Consider the following 20,419-nt stretch of genomic DNA (forward strand, 5'->3'; position numbering starts at 1 on the left):
CCTGTAAATAAACCCCTAGTTTTTCTATTCTGAATTCTGCTCTGAACTAGTACCAGGACTATACAGTACCAGTCAAAAGTTTGGACACAATATTGGATTTATTTCCTATATTCTGAAACAATACTGGATTTTTTTTAACTATTAAATAATACATATGGCATCAAATAATTCAGTAACAAAAACAACAGCAGTCAGTTATTTTAAGACAGGAAGGTCAGCTGTTCTGGATCTGTTTTTGTGAAACCCATCAAGCACCATTAACTGACTCTCATGAAGACTATCTCAGGAATGAAAATTCAATGAAAGTTCATTTAGAGTTACCAGCCTCAAAAATCACGAATTGACAGCACCTCAGATTAGAGCCACTATGAAGGCTTTTCATAGCATAAAGGAAGGAAAACGGGCACATCTCAATATCTGTACAAAATGAGATTATTGCATATTGTATTATGCTTGCATTCAGCATTGTACCAAAAATAGTCTTTATGAGAGCCAGTTCCATCATTTGTTGAATTTTATTATGCTGAGTTTTTTATTTATTTATTTTACTTATTACGGTCTGTATTCACACTACAAGTCTAAAATACTTAAGTCTGGTTTAAAAAAACTTGGAAACAATCTAAAGGACCTACAAATGTGGTTTGCAATGTTTCTGTTCCGTAAACTCTTCCTTTTCCAAGCAATGAGGAAGTCCATGAGTTCTGTATTCCTGCTCTTTAGGCACAGTTGATGGAGTCCAGAGGTCTGTTCATGGGCAGTGTGATTTCCAGTTCACATTTCTCTGTAATGAAACGAGCTGTGCCTTCCCTGCTGTGCACTGGGTGGGGCAGATGCAGGCCTAGCTTGCTGTAGACAAGAGAGAGAGATTGTGCTTTATATACTGTAGAAACTATGCTGCAGTTTTTACTACCAGTATATTTATTATTAATATACATTACAGCTTGGATTCCTCTACACACATAAATACATACAACAGCAAGTCAGTGTTCAGGTCAGCTATAACGAAGCTATTGTACACATTAAATTATGTGTAACTGCTTGCAGGGAACTAAAGCTTTGTCCATGTGAAGAATGCTGACATGTGTAAAATCATGGCAGTGGTGCCAATAAGTGAGAAGATGCATGAGACATGGCTACAATGGTAGTCCTTTTGTCTGCAGCAATGCCCATGCAATACCAATGATACTGATGTGCCTCAGCCATAAAGGCATGCTTGACTCCCCTTGACTGTATGAAGGCGAATATGAAACACCACAATTTAGCCCCCAAAATGTCTTGGACCAAATGACTGGCAAAATGGGCACTATTTGATGATTATGATCCAGACAAAGCAGAAAAGAGGTTTAAAAGAAGTCTAAGTTTTCCCACCCATTTATAATGAAACCCTGATCATATCAGCATGGCATGTAGACAGTTTGCCCTACTAATTTTAGTCAATCTATTTGTTCTTAATCCAATAGCAAGACTTTTGTGGCCAAAATCTGGTCTTGAAAAATGTGCTCTATGCATAATGCATGACTAGCAGCATTTAAGGGGGACAGTGTGTGAAGTCATGACTTACTTGCACCAATCATTCATTTATTTAATAGTTTGAGACATTGTTAATTTGGTAATTAAACTGGTTTATGAATTGGTAACATTAAACAATTGTGGGCAAAAATCCCCCCACCACTTTCTTATAGTGTTTCAGTTGAGTCTTCTGCAGACTCACCAGACCTCAGGTCCATAAATGAGATCATGTGGCATAGCATTTGTCATTTGTCAGAGCAAATAAGAGGGAATAGAGGAGCTTTGTTTTATGTAATGGTTCGCTGAGTGCAAATGCTGTGGAATCTATGCTATTTACTTAAGCTAAAATGCATTGAGAAATTCTACTGAAAATGTAAACTAGACTTTATTTTAGAAAATACAGAACTGAAAATATAAGACTGTGTTTATATGTCATGTTTTCTCACTATTATAGGAATACTCAAAAGCTTACTATTTTGGAGTTCTTAGATCAACAAATCTCTCCTTTACGTCCAACACAAGATCAGAAGCCCGAGTTTCGGGTAGCTTCACCCTCACCTGCAGAAGAAAGAAAAATGAGTTAGAGAGAAGTTAAAATGACAAAAGCTTTATTTAAAGCTATTTACGCGAATCATGTGTCTAGTGCTGGAGTATTTATAGTATAGATGTAATATGAAAATATGACTTAAGACTTTGCTAGGTTGTAATAATTGTAATTGGGAGAAACAAAGCATACCAGCACGTTCTCACAGCACATAGAGGATGGGTTCTTTCCGCTCATGCCCAAAAACAAGTCCTCAGTACCCACACTCTGCTTCAGGATAATCTCATACCTACACACACACACACACACACACAATAATGTGTATTTTTTTCCTTTGTAGTTAAATTTTTTAAAACATTAAAATCTCATATATTCTAGAATCATTACACAAAGTGTGTTTTTGTTTTACGAAGGGTGTTTAAGTAAAACCAGGACTTGTATTTGAAGCTATAAAACTGATTGACACTTACAAATGATTTCAAGCACAGTACAGTGATGAGACTCTTAGCACGAACGCAGACAGTCCAATCAGTATCAGCTCCAGTGTAGTGAGAAAACTACCATCCAAACATCCAAGCACTGGTGTGGAGTCTTCTAAATGTGTTCTGATATTTTGCATAATCAAAAGTGCTAGTTTGACTTGAACACGCCCTATAATTTTGATGATTATGGCCTACAGCTAATAAAAATAAATTTACCCTAAATAAACCCTAAGCCTCGATAGTTTTATGAATTCTTTTTCAATTGGTCTTTGTTAAAAAAAAAACCACACACTTTAAAAATTTATTTGTATAATTCTATATAGAAGGCAATCCAGAAATTATTTTAGGTTACTATACAGAGCATTAATTTTTAGAACACAGCTAGGGGACGCATGCGTCTCTCCGTGAACTGACCACTTACTCAGGCTGAGGACGTGGGTCTGCAAGGTCATCAAAATGTGTCCCATCAGTTACTTCCTCTATGTCCCAGATGTCTTTGGTGTTCTTTTTATAGCCAGTGTCTTCTTTCGATTTCAAAGGAGGAAGGAAGACAGACAATTACTCAGCTGATCTTAGTAACTTTTCACTCTATACGAATGTTTAAATAGAAGATAAATGGTAGCGCTCACCTGCTTGCTTGTTTTGCCTTGAAGCAGAAGCACCAATGTGCCCAGGACCCATTTTTGCAATCGGTTTTACATTCTATAAAGATAAAGAAAAATTAACTTTCCAGATTATCAATTCAAGCTGTTTTTTAAAATTTATGATTTACATTGGGATCTTTAATAGTGCAAGTGATGTATCTTAATGGAGGTTGTTTTGAAACATATTTAAAGAGGTTTAGAGCCCAAACATTATTTTCTTTCACCAGTAGTTAATATGAAAAGATGAATAATTTCCAATAATGGACTGGTTTATTGAGGAAGTGCATTCATTAGAAAGCACAAACCTTCATTTTTTGTACATATCAACTGGCCAAATTTTAAAACTAAACTTATGCAATGTTAAAATTAGGTTTATTGTACAGTAGCCTCTGGAACATGAGAAAAATATAATGTCAGAGGTTTGTCTGAGGGATGCAAAGGGCCCCCACTCACCCAGGACTATGTGATTTTAATGCATCGGTTTGCTTCCACTTAATTGGCTAACTCACTCACTTACTCACTCACCATCTATACCACTTTATCCTGTAATGAGGTTCGAGGGGGGCCTGGAGCCTATCCAAGGAGGATTAGGGCACAACGCGGAGTGCACCCAGCACAGGGTGCCAATCCATCACAGGGCACACACATAAACTCACTTACACACTTCTTTACACACAATGGGCAATTTGGGAATGCCAATTAGCCTAATCTGCAGGTCTTTGGACTGTTGGACTGTTGGAGAGCTGTTTGCTCTCAGTGTGCTCCTCTGTTTTGTTTATAAGTTTAGTGCTAATAAAGTACATGCAGTTTTTTTGCAGGTTGGGTTGGGAGGTGGTTAGAGAGTCTGCTGTTGTGTTGCACTAGCCAAGAAATTGCAGAAGGATCTCTTCAACCATCATTAATTAACATTATCTTATAAAAAATAAATTAATTTGTCAGTCATTAAGTGTCCCCTGCTGGCCTGGGGCCCCAAGCTGTTCCCTGACTTGCCCCGAAAGGTATCAGAACACCCAGGGCATCACTGCCTGCCGCGTATTGGGCTTAGCAGGGAAAAAAAAACTTCAAGCTTCTTGATGTGGTGTCCAGTTGTTCCAGATCTCAATCCAACTGAGCATCCATGGAATGACCCGAAGAAACAAGTCAGATCCATGCAGGACCCAAAGAATCCTTCACTAACTCTAATGTCAAAAACGGTACATACATGTATGTGTGTGTTTGAACAGTCTGACTGCAAAACATGATAAACACCTGTTGCTATAAATGGAATGAGGAAGAGCTCAAGGGAACACAGAGCAAGGAGGAGGCATGCAAAAGTTAATATAGTTAAAGGAAAAATATTAGAGAACAACAATACACATCTCTGTCTCTTACATAATAACAATAACAATAAAAAATATTAATAATAATAATAATAATAATAATAATAATAATAATAATGTTTCACTTTGGTAAATAAGTTCTTCAGCAAAATAACATTTAGATTTTATTTCGCATATTTTATTTTTTTGCACGAATTGTAAAGACAGGTGCATCAAACTTAATTAGGCAGAATGACCACAATAATCTAATATTTAACACATCAATGTTGTTAAATAACCCTGGGTATTGCATATTTAAAAAATATATAGAATAAGTTATATAGTGAAATAACGAGTTTTAAGTATTACAATAACGACATGACATTTAATATAGACTTTTTAAGACTAAAAAATCTAAATAAATGAGAGATTAAAAACAACCTCATAATATATTAAAATAGCGTGTTTGTTGACTTCTTTTCCATAGGTCTATCCGATTTAACTGTTTATTATTATTATTATTATTATTATTACATTATAGTTAAACAAGTAATAATATTATGTTAAAACACTGTATGGCGTTAATATTCGCGTTGTTACACCGCTGATTTTCTCTCTCTCTCTGTGTGTGTGTGTGAGTGTGTGTGTTAGCAGGCTAGCTAAAACTTTTACCCGGTAGCTAGTTTACCTTGCAGTCTTCTGTGTCACTTTCTTCATCGTCTTGAGGAGAAAGCAATTTCGAGAGCGCCTGAAGATTTTGCAGAGACATCCCCTCCATTTTATTTCTATTACCTTTATGTTATTAGATTTACGTCCCGTAAAACTCTCGCTCAGTCTTTTTCTTCTTCCTCCGTAGAACTGTTTACTGTTACCATGGAGACCGGGACGGTTGTCATAGGTAACAACACTGGAGCGTCTGTAGCCATTTCCTTTTGTAAGTCTACATGAAATGTTTGTACATATATATTCCTTTCCCTTTTTATTTGTAATATAACAGTAGTTTAAATAACATACAGAAAAAGAATCCATATGGCCCATAAGTCGGGAAAATACACAATACAAACCACTTTCAGCAGAAATTACTCTACGTTTATTGTGTGCAATAATCTAGGCTACAATAGATTTCTTTGAAAAAAAAAAATTATAAAAAAAAATTACACGGCCTATTATCAATTTATTATCGGTATTTGACATTTGTTTCAAAAAAGATTTGGAAACACATGTTAAAACCTGCAATGAAGTTTTAGCACAGGCAGATTTGGCGGACAGGCACGAGGTCTTGCCCCCCCTAGCGACTGAAATATGCCACTACATGGCGTCTAATATACCTACAGTAGGTCCATTATTTTTTTTTGTGTGTGAGCACCCATGTCACATGTGCACATGGGCACTCCAAGAGATTTTGAGCCCCTTAAAATTCTTGATAAAGCCAAACAATTTCAACTGTCATTTCATTTTTAAGGCCCCTGTTACTTTGGGTTAGGGTTAGAGAATTGTTACCTCTCCCCCATCATTACAGCAACCCTTGCATGTATGCATGATTTAAATTGAATATACATTAATCAGCCACGACATTAACACCAAGGACATCGAGACTGATCAGTTTGGAGAACAACAATACCTTTCAATGTTGTTTGTTTAATTTCAGACTTGAGACAAAACAATGGATAAAACAGGTTGCAATGGCTTAGGCACTATACAGAGAGCATATCTTAACAGACAATGGAATTAACATTTTTCTTTATAATAACTTTTATAAAAGCATTAAACAGCAATCATGTAGTGCTACTTGTTTAGTATTGAATATCAGCTATAACGTATGCACCCAATTGTTTATCCACATTTTATTTGTTGGCAGGTTAGCAGGTGCAAATAACGTCCAGTCTAGTCAAATTGATCTACATTATTTTCTTTAATGGGTATGCTAACTTACAGCAGCAAAATCTTTCATCATGTATGTGGTTAAAAAAGTAGCATGCACACCTCGTTTAAATTGTTTGGGACTTAAGCTTTCTTAAGGAAACTATTCTTTAGTATTAGGTAATTTCATTTACTGACTTCAGATAATTTACTTAAAGCTTAATTAATCTGTCTTTGATCTGAGGTTATTGTAAATTAGGGCCCACTCTCTTTCATTAAACTACTAAACCTATGACAAAAAGGCAAATACGATAGGTATTTATGGCAGTGTATGAATAATAGGATTTTGGATCATGGAAGGGAAGGAATACAACTGGTAAATTGAATGAACAAAGAAACGATTTTTATGGAAATTCTTCCAGATAAACTAACACTTACTGGCCTACAGATCTAACGAGTAAACCATGTCAGTATTATAAATCATGCTTATAGACGAAATTTGAATGGTTGATACAGATAAGCTGTGGCACTTTGCAGATTCAATTAAGTAGAATATATATATTTTTTTGAGAAAAAGTTTTTCAACACTGAAAAGTTTTTTTGAAAAAGTTTTGAGATACTGGATTCATTTTTTCACATAAAAAACAAACAAACAAACAAAAAAGATTTTAGCTACTGTGTGTGTGTGTGTGTGTGTGTGTTTGTGTGTGTGCGTGCAATGCACACTCACAAGCTCTGCCAAGTATGGCCTTAAATTTGTGTTTGATAATTCAGGTGTTGTCAAGTTGATTTTAAATCACAATCAAGGTAAATATAAAAAGTTGTTCAAAGTGTTCCTGCTATGCACACTGACATAATGTTTGTCCCCCAGAATTTAAGTAAAATGTAAGTAATCGGGGTCAAATATCAAATCAGAATTCCGCCAGAAAGCTAAACCAAAAACATTGGCTATAGGTGAAACTTTTTAGGTGTGATATGCATACTTGATAACTGTGCTGATATCAGAAAACTGTAAATATGTTAATAGTTATACATACAGAAATACATAATATATTTATTTTCTTCTATTTAAAATTAACGTTGTATAATTTTTGCAGTCCCAAAGAAATAATTGTAAGCCCAACACTACTGTGTTCATGGTGCAAGTATACCTCTAAATTGTATACTGTTGTGTAAAAAAATATGTTTTTAAAAAGTAAGATTTTGCCAACAAAAAAAGAGGTCTCGGCATATGAGCTTAATACTTTAATGAGTATTTTTTAAATAAATTTTACTGAAGAAATAAACCTGGGAAAACATGCAGTGGAAACACACCAAGTTTACAATGTCGTTGCTGGACATTATATTAATACTACTCAAATACCTTTAAGCAGTCACTACGAGGGTAAAATATTTATATAAACTACTGTGCATAATATATATACAATAACTTTAATCAGTAAGATTATCAAAACAATCGTGAGAAAAATGATGCGACAGCGCCAACAGCTTTAGGGATGATGCCGGGGAGGAACAGGCTCGCTGCAGTGCCCAAACCATCTACTACCTTACTGAATGTAGAACGATTTGACTCGTTATCCTTCTTCATCTCTCCTTTTAGACCTTCAATCTGTCTATTCATTGCATCAGCCTTTTCTTTAAATCCACTTTCCAACAGAACCCTCTGCTCCTGCAATGTAGCACACACACACAAACATAGTGCAGAAAGTACATTAAATTTCATGGTTTTTTTTTATTAAACATGCTTTTAATTTCAGTTATTTATTCAGGGTTTGATCAATAACACCTGACCTAAGAAAAGGATTCTGAATATATGCATAATATATTTTGCTATATTTTAAATTCATCATATCTAACAGTTAATTTTTTTTATGTAATTATGACAAAATTTAGGCATTTTTGTCAGTCATGCTTTTTCATTTTATGTGGATAAAGTGCACTTGGTTAAACTTATTCTTGTCAAATATTCCTGAAAATGTTCAAGAAGTCAACTTAAAACTTGTATATGTTTGTAAGGATCTCTTAAGAAATAAAGATGTTTATGTCTATATATATATATATATATATATATATATATATATATATATATATATAAAAAGGGGGTGTTTTGTGATCTGTTTTGTGTTAAGTTTCTTAATTAATACATTTTACTATATGTAAATACTGTATTGTAATAAATTATAATATAAATTAGTAATCTTAATTTCAATTCATATATTTCATCTTAAATTTTTGGTATTGGCATTTACAATTACTGAAAGTTAGACTAAAATTATTGATAGAACTTTTTTGTCTGTCTTACTCTAAGCTTAGCATCCAGCACTTGTTCATTATCCTCCTTTGCTCTCTGCCTTTCTTTCTCCATACGTTCCAGCAGCTGGGTCACATTCTGCTCGTAGGTCTTTTGCTGGTCCTGGCACGCCTGCTCCTGAAGCTTCGCTTGCATTTGTAATATTTCTTTCTCACGTTCTAGAGCCTCCTTTTGCAAACGCTCCTCTGAGAAGGATATGAACAAGTGGTTATAAAACACATTTTAGAAAAGTGTGTGACATATTACAGGTTTCTCTACGGTCATGCACACAATCCTGATGTATATGGAGTTTCTCACTTAGCATTACAATACGCTGAGACACTGTGTATGAGCATAAGCAACCAATGTGTGTCTACCTTCTTTTTTCCTTTCTGCTTCAGTGAGTTGCTGATCAGCTAAAAGAATATTCCTCCCAAACTGTTCGTTGTCCTTCAGGTACTTACTTAACACTTCCTCGCTCTATAAACAGACACAAACATACACACACACACATACACATCTATTATATGGTAATGTACACCTAATGTATTAATACCTAATGTATGGTATTTTAACTATTTGTTCTTGTTACGTAGGGGGTTTTTCAGATAAAAAAGAAAATATATTAGCAGTCATACCATCAGCTGTGTTTCTGTGTATACTTTGTATTCATTTATGAGGCTCTGAAGTTTTTCGCTATACTCTGAGTAGCCTCCGGGCCACATAAATAAACCATCAGCCACTGCTTCCTCCAATGGACTAAACACCCGTTTTAGCTCCTTTCTACAAACATTTAAACATTCCTCATGATTCTGACTGCAAAGCTCCTGATACACAGCTTGGATCTCTTGCTTGAAGTGGAAAGAGAGAGAGAAAGAGAGATTGTGTGTAAATACTAATCTTGAATGTTAATCCAAAAAAAAAAAGACTTGAGCTGATTTAATGCCTCTGTGAATTTGGGTGTATGCCTTGTGTTTGCAAAGTACCATGAGCTTTAGCTGTGCTTTTTGCTCAGTGTCATTGAAGGACGTTTTCATAAAGATATCAACAGCTGCTGCTTCTGCGATTCTGTGGATGTCTGATAGCTCAGATGGATTAACAGGAAGGCAGATCAACTCAAAAATATGACTCTGGTAGACCTGCAGGCCCTCTTCCACAGCCCGCTCATTCTGGATCTTAGCCAAAGTCTCCACTGCATTTTCCAGACAAGGAACCCGGCCACTACGAATTGCCTCCACATAGACCTCCGCCAGACTGCAAAGAGCTAATAAAACAAACAAAAAAAGGATGACTTTTTGTATTTTAGGAATCATCATTGACAACTTCTGTTCAGAGTGCTCGGGTGTTTACTGACCACTGCCGTTAAGCATCCTGCCCCCGGTTAAGGTTTTTGGTTTAGAATTGTTAAACACATAGCTGCAGAACTCCGTAGCATTCCTTAGAAACCGTGAGTTGAGGTCTTTCTCAGTTAGCTCCTCCATCCTTCTCAAGTCATCATCTCCAGCTGGTCGTGGGAATACAAAACACTTTCTTTCTGCAAAAAAGCCATGCAAACAGCGCCTGGGCAGGTTGAACTTCTCAACACTAGAGGAATAACCTAGAAAAGAAAAAATGAAAACAGCTTAGAAATGTATAGACTGTATACCAGCCAATCAACATAGTAACCTATCTATAAAGTTTTGCTTCATAGCTCCATACAAAGGAAATTCAGTTGAAATACCTCTCTTCTTAATGGAGTTTATCAATGGCGGACTGGCCATCTGTAGCACTGGGAGTTTTCCCGGTGGCCCTCTGGGCAATGTGGGCCAGCCCAATCAGTACGCAAATATATAAAAAATGACGGAAATTATAATATTGCATCTCTTTTCTATGCATATCGCCGCTGACAAAGAGTGTGTGTTTATGTTACTGCGCATGCGAATGTATTGCCCTTCCTCAATATTAATTTGTTTGGTCTATTGGTCTATTCCATCCGTGTTCTCCCCCCCGGCCTCTTTACTTTTAATTTATGGAGCGAGAGATATTGATCCTTTCTCGATGCAGTAAATTTCTCTGAGCAAATTATAAATCATTTTCATGAATGAAAAGAAGGAAGAAGAAAAGGTGGAGCTAAAAAGGAAGGAAAGATCTTTAGAGGTAAAGATTGTGAAATGCTTCAAATGAACAGATTATGCTTTCGGCGTGAAGAAAAGTTTTAGTTCCGCAGGCTCTGACGGCTCTAACACTACAGTCAGAGACAGCGAGGCTGGATCTAGCAGCCCACCACATCCCACATCATAATACTTTGGCTCATTAAAATGGAGATTGATTTTTAAAACCACATACTAGTATAAAAATATACTACAAAAAAAATGTAAAAAAAAAAAAAAAAGGATCACTGAACATATATTGGGTCATATTTGTAAAACAAAGAAACAAAGGAAAGAACAATAAGACAAACAACATATAAAACTACGTATAAAGACAATACTTTTAGTGACCAGTGGCACCAGTCTCAGAGAGACCCAGGAGGCTTATAAACAGTTTGACAGCAAAATGAGACATGCCAAAATGTATCATTTACAGGCTGTTAGATAATATTCTGTGCATTGTCTCTTATTGAGTCACAAGGGTGTTAAAAAGCATACAAATTTCCCCCTTTTCTTTGTGAGATATTATGAACATTTCAGCAAGGGGTATCATTGTGATGCAGTATAAGATATACTACTCATCAGTGTAAGCTGCAAGTGCAGCAGGGTCAGTGATGATGAACCAGTGCCTGCTGATGATGACCAACACCTCTCCCCTGATCCTCCAGAGCCGAGTGAAAAGAGTGGCAATCAAACTCAACAGGTAAGCTGGAATAAAATCAGTAGCAGCATTAACTCGTGCTAGTAATTATTATAATAGTCAATATTAATTCAAAATAATGTTTCTCAAAATAATTTCGAATTAATATTGACTACCATAATAATTAAAATAAGTAACTAGTTTACTAGTGTAAAGTTATGCTGCTACTGGTTTTATTTCAGCTTACCTGTTTAGTTTTATTGCTATTGTTTTTAAAATATTGTCTTTAAAGTTTTATATGCTGTTTGTCTGGATGTCCTTTCCTTTGTTTCTTTGTTTTACTAATATGACACAATATATGTTCAGTGATACTTCAAATAATATGTTTAAATAGCATTAATTTCTGTACTGTGTTATATTTTTATACTAGTAAGTGGTGTTAAAAATTTCTCTCTACATTAATAAGCCAATGTATTATGATGTGGGCTGCTGTCGGCCAGGAAGTCCAGGGCCAATTTTGGTCCCAGTCCGCCTCTGGAGTTTATGCTCGGACTTTGATCTCTGTATTTGATTTGAATTTAACCTCAAAGCTTTAGCTTTGTGTTTGGCTACATTGGGTCTAAATTTCTTCCAAGATTTTATTTTACGTGCAAAAAAAAAAACAACAACAAATAAATACTTTCTTCATCTACTACTGTCAAGAGTCAAATACTACTTTATTAATTCAATTGCTGGCCATTTGAAAATGGCCACAAAAGAAGGGATATTAAAAGACGATCCATGCTGTTGCTTACCACTTTTAAGCTCCAAAGCACCTTCCAGATATTCATCAGCTGTGATGTCCTTGCCTTCCCTCTCTAACTGCAGTGTGAAGTCTCGAACAGCCCAGATAAAGGAGGGGAAGACTCGCATGAACTCTGCTGAGTCATCAGCATCCCCACTTGTCTGTGCTTTCACACGGATGTTCTCAGTCAGTTCTGTCACATAGCTGCAGAGGGTATTGTTCAAGAAAACCTACCATACCATAGCACTACCATGTGTAGTGTCTGGTGTTTGTGTGCTGTATATGTGTGTTTTTTAGCAAAGGATACTGTAGCTTCTCAAGTGCATTGTTGTCTATGACCCCAAGGCTGTTGTAGACCAGAGTACTACTGAGCAGGACAGCCAGGCAGAAGATCCATGTGTCATGCTTTTCATTACCCTAAAAGGCCAGTGACTTGGTGTGATTAAACCGATACACATCATCACATTTATAAATCTGACTGTTATTCCCCAAGAGAAGCAACCATTAAAGAATGGCATCCCCATGAAACATGATTTATCCAGACATACAGCATCAGATTACCAAAAAACTTCCATTTCTATAAACTACTAAATAATTATACAGCAAATTTTATATCTGCTTTTTAATCATCTGTCTAAAACTATCTTCATGAAGGAAGGATGTTATATGTGACACATGCTGTCAAAAGGTATGTTGTCAGTAACGGTGTGTCGCTAAGGAGATATTGTCAATACCTTGTGCACATCCCCGAGTCCTTCAGTGTCCAGCAGCACCAGTGTGTATCCCGGATTAGTGGGATGAGGGACACACCACATCCAGATGCCTTTCGTTTTTGACTCTATGGTGCTGCCCAGAGCAAAGCCTAAAACAAGCACAAAAATACTGCATAACTATTAACAATTATTAAATCTTAGATTACAAAGGCTAATCTGATAAATGCAATCACATCATTACACGACGGTCTTACACTATTTAAAAAATAAACATCTGAACAGGTTGACCACAAAATGAGAAACTTTTTTTTTTTTAGCATTTTGAAGGAAAAAAAGAAGAGGTAGCATAGACACAAAAGACTGTATGACTGGACAACAAGGCATCATCTACTCTTATTGTGTGTTTTCAAAATAGGATTGACATCTGTCCCATTTACTGACATAAGAATAAATAAGATTAAAAAGATTTTACCCAACAGGGGTAAAAATTACAACCAGCCACTAGATGGCCTTCTAGACATTTAGAATTATTGATATGTAATTCAATTACATATGACCAAAAAGTCAGATTTGGGCCATTTTGGATCGTCAGGACTATCTGAATGGCTAAATAAAAAAAATTGCTGTGATGCTGTGGCAAATTCTTTATATGCAGAAATGAATGCCCTCATACACTAACTAAAGCACTAAAACAAAATTGTAAACAAGAGTAGCACAAACTTTCTCCAAAATAATTAAAGAAACTCACACAGAAAATGTTTACCTTAACATACTTTGGCTAATGGTGATCCTACATGTTACTGCGTTACAGGATGTACTTATTTTTTATGTATTTATTTTTTTTTTACATATTGATATTTTTGTTGTTGTTTTGGTCTGGTCATCTGAGGTTATTTCAGGAAATGTTACTGGATTTCTTTATTTTTTTTTTGTTTATATATAAACATAAACAGAAATATATTTCCCAGAAATTTTAATTCTCAGAAATATATTTTTATTGTAACAGTAGAAGTCTTCTGATAACTTTATTAGAGTGTAAAAAAATCTAAGTTACACATTTTATAGACTAATGTCAAATGAACCTAGACAAGTTTTACCTTACCTGTTTGTTTTCCTGCTAGGCGGTTCATGAGGTAAGACTTCCCTGTGCGGTAGAGCCCCACTATAGACACTACAACAACTGGCTGAGAAATCCGATCCAGTATTTCCTTAGCTTCCTTCACAACATACAGACGTCCTTCAGAGTCGGTGCTTATTAGGCATTCCGGCTTATCCATGGCTTCGGCCATCTGTTCAGAACACAATACAACACAAATTATTTGTAATTAAATGTTCAGCATATAAAGTGGATTCAGAAAGTATTCAGATCCTTTGCTGTGGCATTCCACATTGTGGTCAGATGCATTCTTTTTCTTTTAATTGTCCCTGGGATATGTCTAGAACTTAATCGAAGTCCACTTGTAATTTAAATTGACTTGACATAGTTTGGAGAAGCACACCCAGCTTCTATAAGGGCACATTTTTTACATTGTAGTGCCAGAACAAAACAAGCCATGAGCAAAGAAACTGTCTCAGTGATCAAATTGGTATAAGGCAGAGCAAGTATATAAAAGAACTGCTATGGCTTTAGTGCTCCCAGATTAGAGAAAACTCCATTAATTTGAAATGAAATAATATTAAAATTTTCAGAAGTTCTCTGCAGAGATCAGAGTACCTGTTATGGCAAAGTGGCAAGAAAAAGATTCTCTGGTCTGATAAGCTGAACACTGAACTCTTTGGACTTGCTGCTTAGCACTTCACTCACTGGTGAAAAACAGGCAATGCATATGGCTAGTACAGTCCCATCGCTTCAGTGAAGCAAGATGGTGGTAGCATTATACTATGAGGTTCACCCAAAACTCTGACTTAAACCCCACTAAACATCTGTACAAAGACATAAAGCTCAAATTCACATTAAATTTTTATTTCTCAATGAAAGGCTTTTTATGTCTGTAAATAAAATTACCATTGAAAGTAGAAAAGACAAAATTAAGGAAAATGAATAAATTAATACTCTAATCAGCCATGACATTAACACCACAAAACATTAACACGGATCATAAGGCTTACCTATGCCTGCAGAGAGCTAAGGCCTTTCTATCTGGTCGGATCTCACAGATAAGCCAATGCAGCACAAATCACAGAAAAAATGTCAATGCTATTCATGATAGCAATGCAACTGAACACCCAGTGCATCACATCCCACCGAGCATGGGGCCCAGTAGGCAAACATCCCAAGGGCCGACGTGGCCTCCAAACTCCCAAATCCCAATCTGATCAAACCCCCTGAGAATATGCCGAACAAATATGTCCGATCCACAGAGGACCCACCTCACAACTGACAGCACCCAAAGGTCCTATACACAAGACCACAAATACTGTGAATATTTTTTTTTTCTTGTTGTAATGTAACTGTATGGCCGATCAATGTTTAAAATATATAAAAAAATAGATTTGGGTGAAATTTTATTGTTATTGCAACAATCTCATATAGCTAGATCAACCTCTACAAGCTTCTTGCAATGTTAAATGTGTGTTTATTTTTGAAGATTACTTATTTGTAATTGTCTATTAGAAAATTAAATATTAGAAGCACTAATAAATGTACGGATTACTCAAAGCTGCACACTGATTATTAAAATAAAAGCATAAATTATTACATTTTGAGCATGGATAAATAATTTGAGAGCACCGATTACTAGTGTGCATACAGATAAATAAATCGAGAGTGTGGATTACTAAAGCATGCACATGGATTAGAAAAATGAGATCATGGATCTCCAGGAACTTACATGGATAAATAAACCAGGAGCATGGATTACTAAGCCACATCCACTCCTGCATCCAAAAGACGTAATGCCAGGTGCGGAAACTGCTGTTTTTCCTTACCTAACAACTCAATAATCCTGGGGACGGATTGGCTGTGGTTAGGGCTAAGGCTAGGTAATGTTGATGAGTGAAATACTATTTAATGGGTCCTGCAGTAAGAATAGTCGGGGCACAGAATGCACACTTAAGAAAATGTTCATAGATCTACTTTTCATGACAAAGACTAAAACTAAACAAAAATAATCCTGTGAAAACATGATAATTTTTTTATTCAAACCACAAAAAAACCTAAATGATAATGTAAATGACCGATAAACAGACGCATGATTTTTAAATCAATTAATCTAAGTGTCACAAAATTGCTTCACAAACTGCAGTAGCAGACCTTATGATTTTTTTTATTTAAAAAGTATTTTAAGTTTCATATAACAAGTTTGCATAAAGAGAGCTAACTTTAAGTGTGCAGAATAAATTTACCTTAATCTTACATAGTAATTTCATTAAATGCAGACACATGATGTTAGCTTATTACCATTAGCTTATGTGCTCATTAAGATGTTAGCCACATTTAAATTGGTAACATTAGTTTAATGTAAATTCACATTTGAATTGAACCCAGACTATAGAGGTGCAAGGCGACAGTGCTAACCACCTGTGGTATTCATAGGGATTTAAATAATTCAGATAAACATTACTTGGCTAAATGTTTTTCAAAGTTATTGATTGCAACAAACAAAACTCTTGGCTACTGTTAAAGAATTATATATAAAATATTAGCATAAATCCAGTTATCACTTTTCCACTGAGTTTAAGATAAAAGGAAATATTTACAATCTCTTTTTAACGGTCTTGTCGTTTTTGTGACCAGTTTTAACAATGTCATAATAATGAAAGCACATCGTTTTACTCACTGCTCTGTAACTGTTTAGTAGACAAATTAAAAGTCCTTTCAGTGAAAAAAATTGAAATATATTTGAATATACAAAACTTGAACAAATGGTTAAACTCAGTCTGTGATTTTAATGTCATTGCATTGTTTAATGTAATTAAATGGTGTTGTTTTTAAAAGTTGGTATGCCCGACTAAAATTAGACTTAAATGTTGTTATTTTTGTCGAACCGTAACTAGTAACTATTGCTTGTAAGCGCGGTCTTTTGTTATATATCAGTTGAAGCGCTGTACATGCAGCAAACGGACGCGTTATGTATGTTAAAGCCACGGTAATGCAGGGTGTTAATAAAGTAATAAAAGACGATACAGTACCTTATAAGCCAGACGTTACTTGCTCTCGAGCTGCAAATGAAACTGTTGGAGAGAAGCAGTCAGACAGTTTTATAGACTATGCTCACGCCTAAGCATTGGCATGAGATCACGTTTGTGAGTTGAAAGAGGGGACTTTCCGGGAAATCATAGCGTGCAAGTCATCCACGGTGTAGCTGCACACAACAAACCCTCCCCACCTAACAAAACAGCAGCCTCTGTTCACAGCGACCTCATTCAGAAAAACTGCCGAATTAACCGTCTTTCTTGTGTTATGTTTAATAATATTTGCTTTTCTTAATTTTTTTTACGTGTATTTTAATCATTCCCCTTAAATGTAAACAGCATATTTTTATCGGTGTTATGTAACATTAAGCAAAGAGGACACTGCAGTGTGTGTCTACTTTCACTTTCAATTTCACATCCAGCCCCAGGATATACAGTCAAGTCAAGACATGTAGGCTTTTTTTGTCATTTCAACCATATACAGTTCAGTACACAGTGAAGAAAAATTAAAATATATTTAAATAACAAAATTTAAAAAAGACATTAAAAACAGTGACTTTAATGTTATTGCATTGTTAAATGTAAAGTAAAAGTTGGTATGCATGACGTAAATTTTAATAAAATGTAATAAAATAATAATACATATGAAATACAATATTTTTAATTTATGTTTGGCGGCACGGTGGTAAAGTGGTTAGCACTATCATCTTTGCAACATGTTCGATTCCCGTCTCTGTGTGCATGGAGTTTGCATGTTCTCCCCCTGCTTGGTGGGTTTCCTCCGGGTACTCTGGTCTCCTCCTACAGTCCAAAGACCTACAGATTAGGCTAATTGGTGGTCTCAAATTGTCCATAATGGATATGTGAGTGTGTGTATGTGTGTGTGCCCTGCGATGGATTGGCACCCTGTCCAGGGTGTACCCTTCCTCATGCTGCATTTGTGACCCTGAATACAGGATAAAGTGGTATAGTGATGATATGATGAGTGAGAGTGAGTGATTTATGTTGTTGTCAGTTAAAACTAGACTAAAATGTAAATTTTATTTAAAAAACTAAGAATAAAACTAAATCAAAATAAGCTTGCAATTAACGCTGATGCGTATGTAAATAGAAATATGCAGAAATATATTCCAAATATATAAATAATTAACATAAGTTAACCAAACTATCTCAAAACTAGACAAAAAGACAACATAAGATGCACTTGTGCAAACAGTAACAAACATGACACAATACGATACAGTGTGACAATGTAGCACTGACCAGTACACAGACCTGAACTGAGGTAGTGTTAATAAATTGTTCATGAGATGGTAAATGCAATAAACATTTCTTGTAGTAGTAGTAGCAAAGAAAAAGTTATTGTGCAAATAGCAGCATTAAATAGTATGTAAAAAACAATTTTGCACGTTTTGTGTGTAGCGCGTTTATTTTACTCTGTGTATGGATATCATCGTGACTGGTGTCCATACATACAACCACCAGACACTTTTATACTTAAATAACTGGGTTAACGACATCCCCGATGAGCTGCGGGAAAAGCTACGCGACCTCAGCTTGCTGCGTGAACCAGGCCTCAAAGCCTCGGCGTTGCCTGATGCCGGTGGCCAGAGAAGGGGACATCGGAAGCGGTGCGCGAGGAAGCGGAAGCACGGCAAGCAAGCAGGAGTTTGTTTTAGGCTAAAAACAAACCCTAGCTGGCCAGCTCTCCCGTCCATCATCCTATCCAACGTCTGCTCCCCGGACAATAAACTGGACTACATCCAACTCCAACAGGCTACACAGCGTGAGGTTAAACAGCTGTGTCTTTGTTTTCAGAAGACATGGCTCAGCGACAGAGTACCAGATGCCGCTATTTATCTATTACAGTTATTAATGCTATTACTATTATTCAGATGCAGATCTTTTTATTTACCACGGGAATTCACCACTGTTTTCATTATCGGAGAATACATTCCACCTAGCACTAATGCTAAGAAAGCGCTATGGAAACTGTATACAAAGATCAGTAAACTGCAAAATACACACCCGGATGGACTCAGATGTTCTCACCTACATCTTCAAGTTCTCTCTCTGAGCAGCGCCGTCGTTCTCACTTGCTTTGAGGCCACCACCATCGTCCCCATGCCCAAGAAGTCTTCTGTGTCCTGTCTCAATGACTACTGTCCCATTGCACTTACACTCACCATCATGAAGTGCTTCGAGCGGCTTGTCATGAGACACATCAAGACCCTGCTGCCCCCCTCACTGGACCCACTGCAATTTGCGTACCGTCTTAAGCGCTCAATGGACTACGCCATTTCCACTACACTCCATTTTGCCCTCAAACCCTTGGACAACAAGGACACATACGTTTGAATGCTGTACATAGATTTCGGTTCAGCATTTAACACTATCATTTCCCAACAACTGATTAAGCTGAACCTGTTGGGCCTGAACACCTCCCTCTGCAACTGGATCCTAGACTTTCTGACCGGAAGGCCTCAGTCAGTACGGATCGGGAACTGCACCTCCAGCACCACCACACTAAGCACTGGGGCCCCACAAGGGTGTGTGCTCGGTCCTCTTCTGTTCACACTGCTGACTCACGACTGTGTAGCAACACACAGTTTGAATCACTTCATCAAGTTCGCTGATGACACGACCGTGGTGGGTCTCATTAGCAAGAATGACAAGTTAGCTTACAGAGAGGAAGTGAAGAGGCTAACGGACTGGTGTAAAGACAACAACTTGTCTCTGAACGTTGACAAGACAAAGGAGATGGTTGTTGACTTTAAGAGAACACGAGGCGACCATTCTATGCTGAGCATCAACGGCTCCTCTGTGGGGATCGTTGAAAGCACCAAATTTCTGGGCATCCACCTGGAGAAGAACCTCAGCTGGTCCGTCAACACCAGCTCCCTGACAAGAAAGCCCAACAGCGTCTCTTCTTTCTGAGAAGACTGAGGAAGGCCCAGCTTCCACCACCGATCTGATCACCTTCTATAGAGGAACTATCGAGAGCATCCTGAGCGGCTGCATCACTGTCTGGTTGGGGAATTGTGCCTCTTCTGTCCAAACTACAGCGGATAGTGAGGACAGAAGATAAGATCATCGGGGTCCCTCTCCCCTCTATTGAAGACATCTACACCACATGCTGCATCCGCAAAGCCACCAGCATTGTGGCTGATAGAACACACCCCTCTCCCACACACTTCACACTTTTCCCATCTGGAAAAAGGTACCGAAGCATTCGAGCACACACATCCAGTGCAACAGCTTTTTTCCACAAGCCATCCATTTTCTCAGCAAAAAGGGACTGGACTGACACACACACACACACACAAAACACACACACACACACACACACACACACTATTACTCATCTTAACTCAACTACCTTAACCCTCTGA

The 20,419-nt window shown here is 36.8% G+C and overlaps 2 protein-coding genes across 4 annotated transcripts; both read right to left on the reverse strand.

The window, feature by feature from the left end:
- Positions 1-134: 134 nt before the first annotated feature.
- dnaaf6 (dynein axonemal assembly factor 6) lies at positions 135-5,300 on the reverse strand. Of its 2 annotated transcripts, none has more exons than XM_053487076.1 (6): positions 5,166-5,300; positions 3,165-3,237; positions 2,957-3,056; positions 2,246-2,342; positions 1,982-2,067; positions 135-846 (listed from the first exon to the last, which is right to left on the reverse strand). In XM_053487076.1, exons 1-6 carry the CDS (start codon positions 5,253-5,255, stop codon positions 717-719), a joined length of 576 nt encoding a protein of 191 aa, XP_053343051.1. In that variant the 5' UTR covers positions 5,256-5,300; the 3' UTR covers positions 135-716. The 2 variants fall into 2 exon arrangements, with proteins under 2 accessions (XP_053343051.1, XP_053343050.1); XM_053487075.1 differs by having other exon boundaries at positions 2,957-3,059.
- Positions 5,301-6,076: 776 nt separating this feature from the next.
- LOC128513089 (guanylate-binding protein 1-like) lies at positions 6,077-17,227 on the reverse strand. Of its 2 annotated transcripts, none has more exons than XM_053486715.1 (11): positions 17,025-17,227; positions 13,996-14,182; positions 12,915-13,042; positions 12,488-12,597; positions 12,191-12,384; positions 9,982-10,224; positions 9,614-9,891; positions 9,266-9,478; positions 9,005-9,107; positions 8,640-8,833; positions 6,077-8,006 (listed from the first exon to the last, which is right to left on the reverse strand). In XM_053486715.1, exons 2-11 carry the CDS (start codon positions 14,180-14,182, stop codon positions 7,785-7,787), a joined length of 1,872 nt encoding a protein of 623 aa, XP_053342690.1. In that variant the 5' UTR covers positions 17,025-17,227; the 3' UTR covers positions 6,077-7,784. The 2 variants fall into 2 exon arrangements, with proteins under 2 accessions (XP_053342690.1, XP_053342691.1); XM_053486716.1 differs by lacking the exon at positions 17,025-17,227 and adding an exon at positions 15,003-15,024.
- Positions 17,228-20,419: the final 3,192 nt, after the last annotated feature.

Source organism: Clarias gariepinus, chromosome 25 (genome assembly GCF_024256425.1).
Source record: "Clarias gariepinus isolate MV-2021 ecotype Netherlands chromosome 25, CGAR_prim_01v2, whole genome shotgun sequence".
Classification (NCBI taxonomy): Eukaryota; Metazoa; Chordata; class Actinopteri; order Siluriformes; family Clariidae; genus Clarias; species Clarias gariepinus.

Coding starts and splice junctions, on each gene's coding strand:
- dnaaf6 (XM_053487075.1), bottom strand. CDS start 5,255: ATGGAGGGGATGTCTCTGCAAAATCTTCAGGCGCTCTCGAAATTGCTT. Junction 2,068..2,245: donor TGTGCTGTGAGAACGTGCTG/GTATGCTTTGTT, acceptor TTTCTTCTGCAG/GTGAGGGTGAAGCTACCCGA. Junction 847..1,981: donor GATCTAAGAACTCCAAAATA/GTAAGCTTTTGA, acceptor TCTTGTCTACAG/CAAGCTAGGCCTGCATCTGC.
- LOC128513089 (XM_053486715.1), bottom strand. CDS start 14,182: ATGGCCGAAGCCATGGATAAGCCGGAATGCCTAATAAGCACCGACTCT. Junction 13,043..13,995: donor CCTAGCAGGAAAACAAACAG/GTAAGGTAAAAC, acceptor TGCTTGTTTTAG/GCTTTGCTCTGGGCAGCACC. Junction 9,108..9,265: donor ACACAGAAACACAGCTGATG/GTATGACTGCTA, acceptor GTCTGTTTATAG/AGCGAGGAAGTGTTAAGTAA.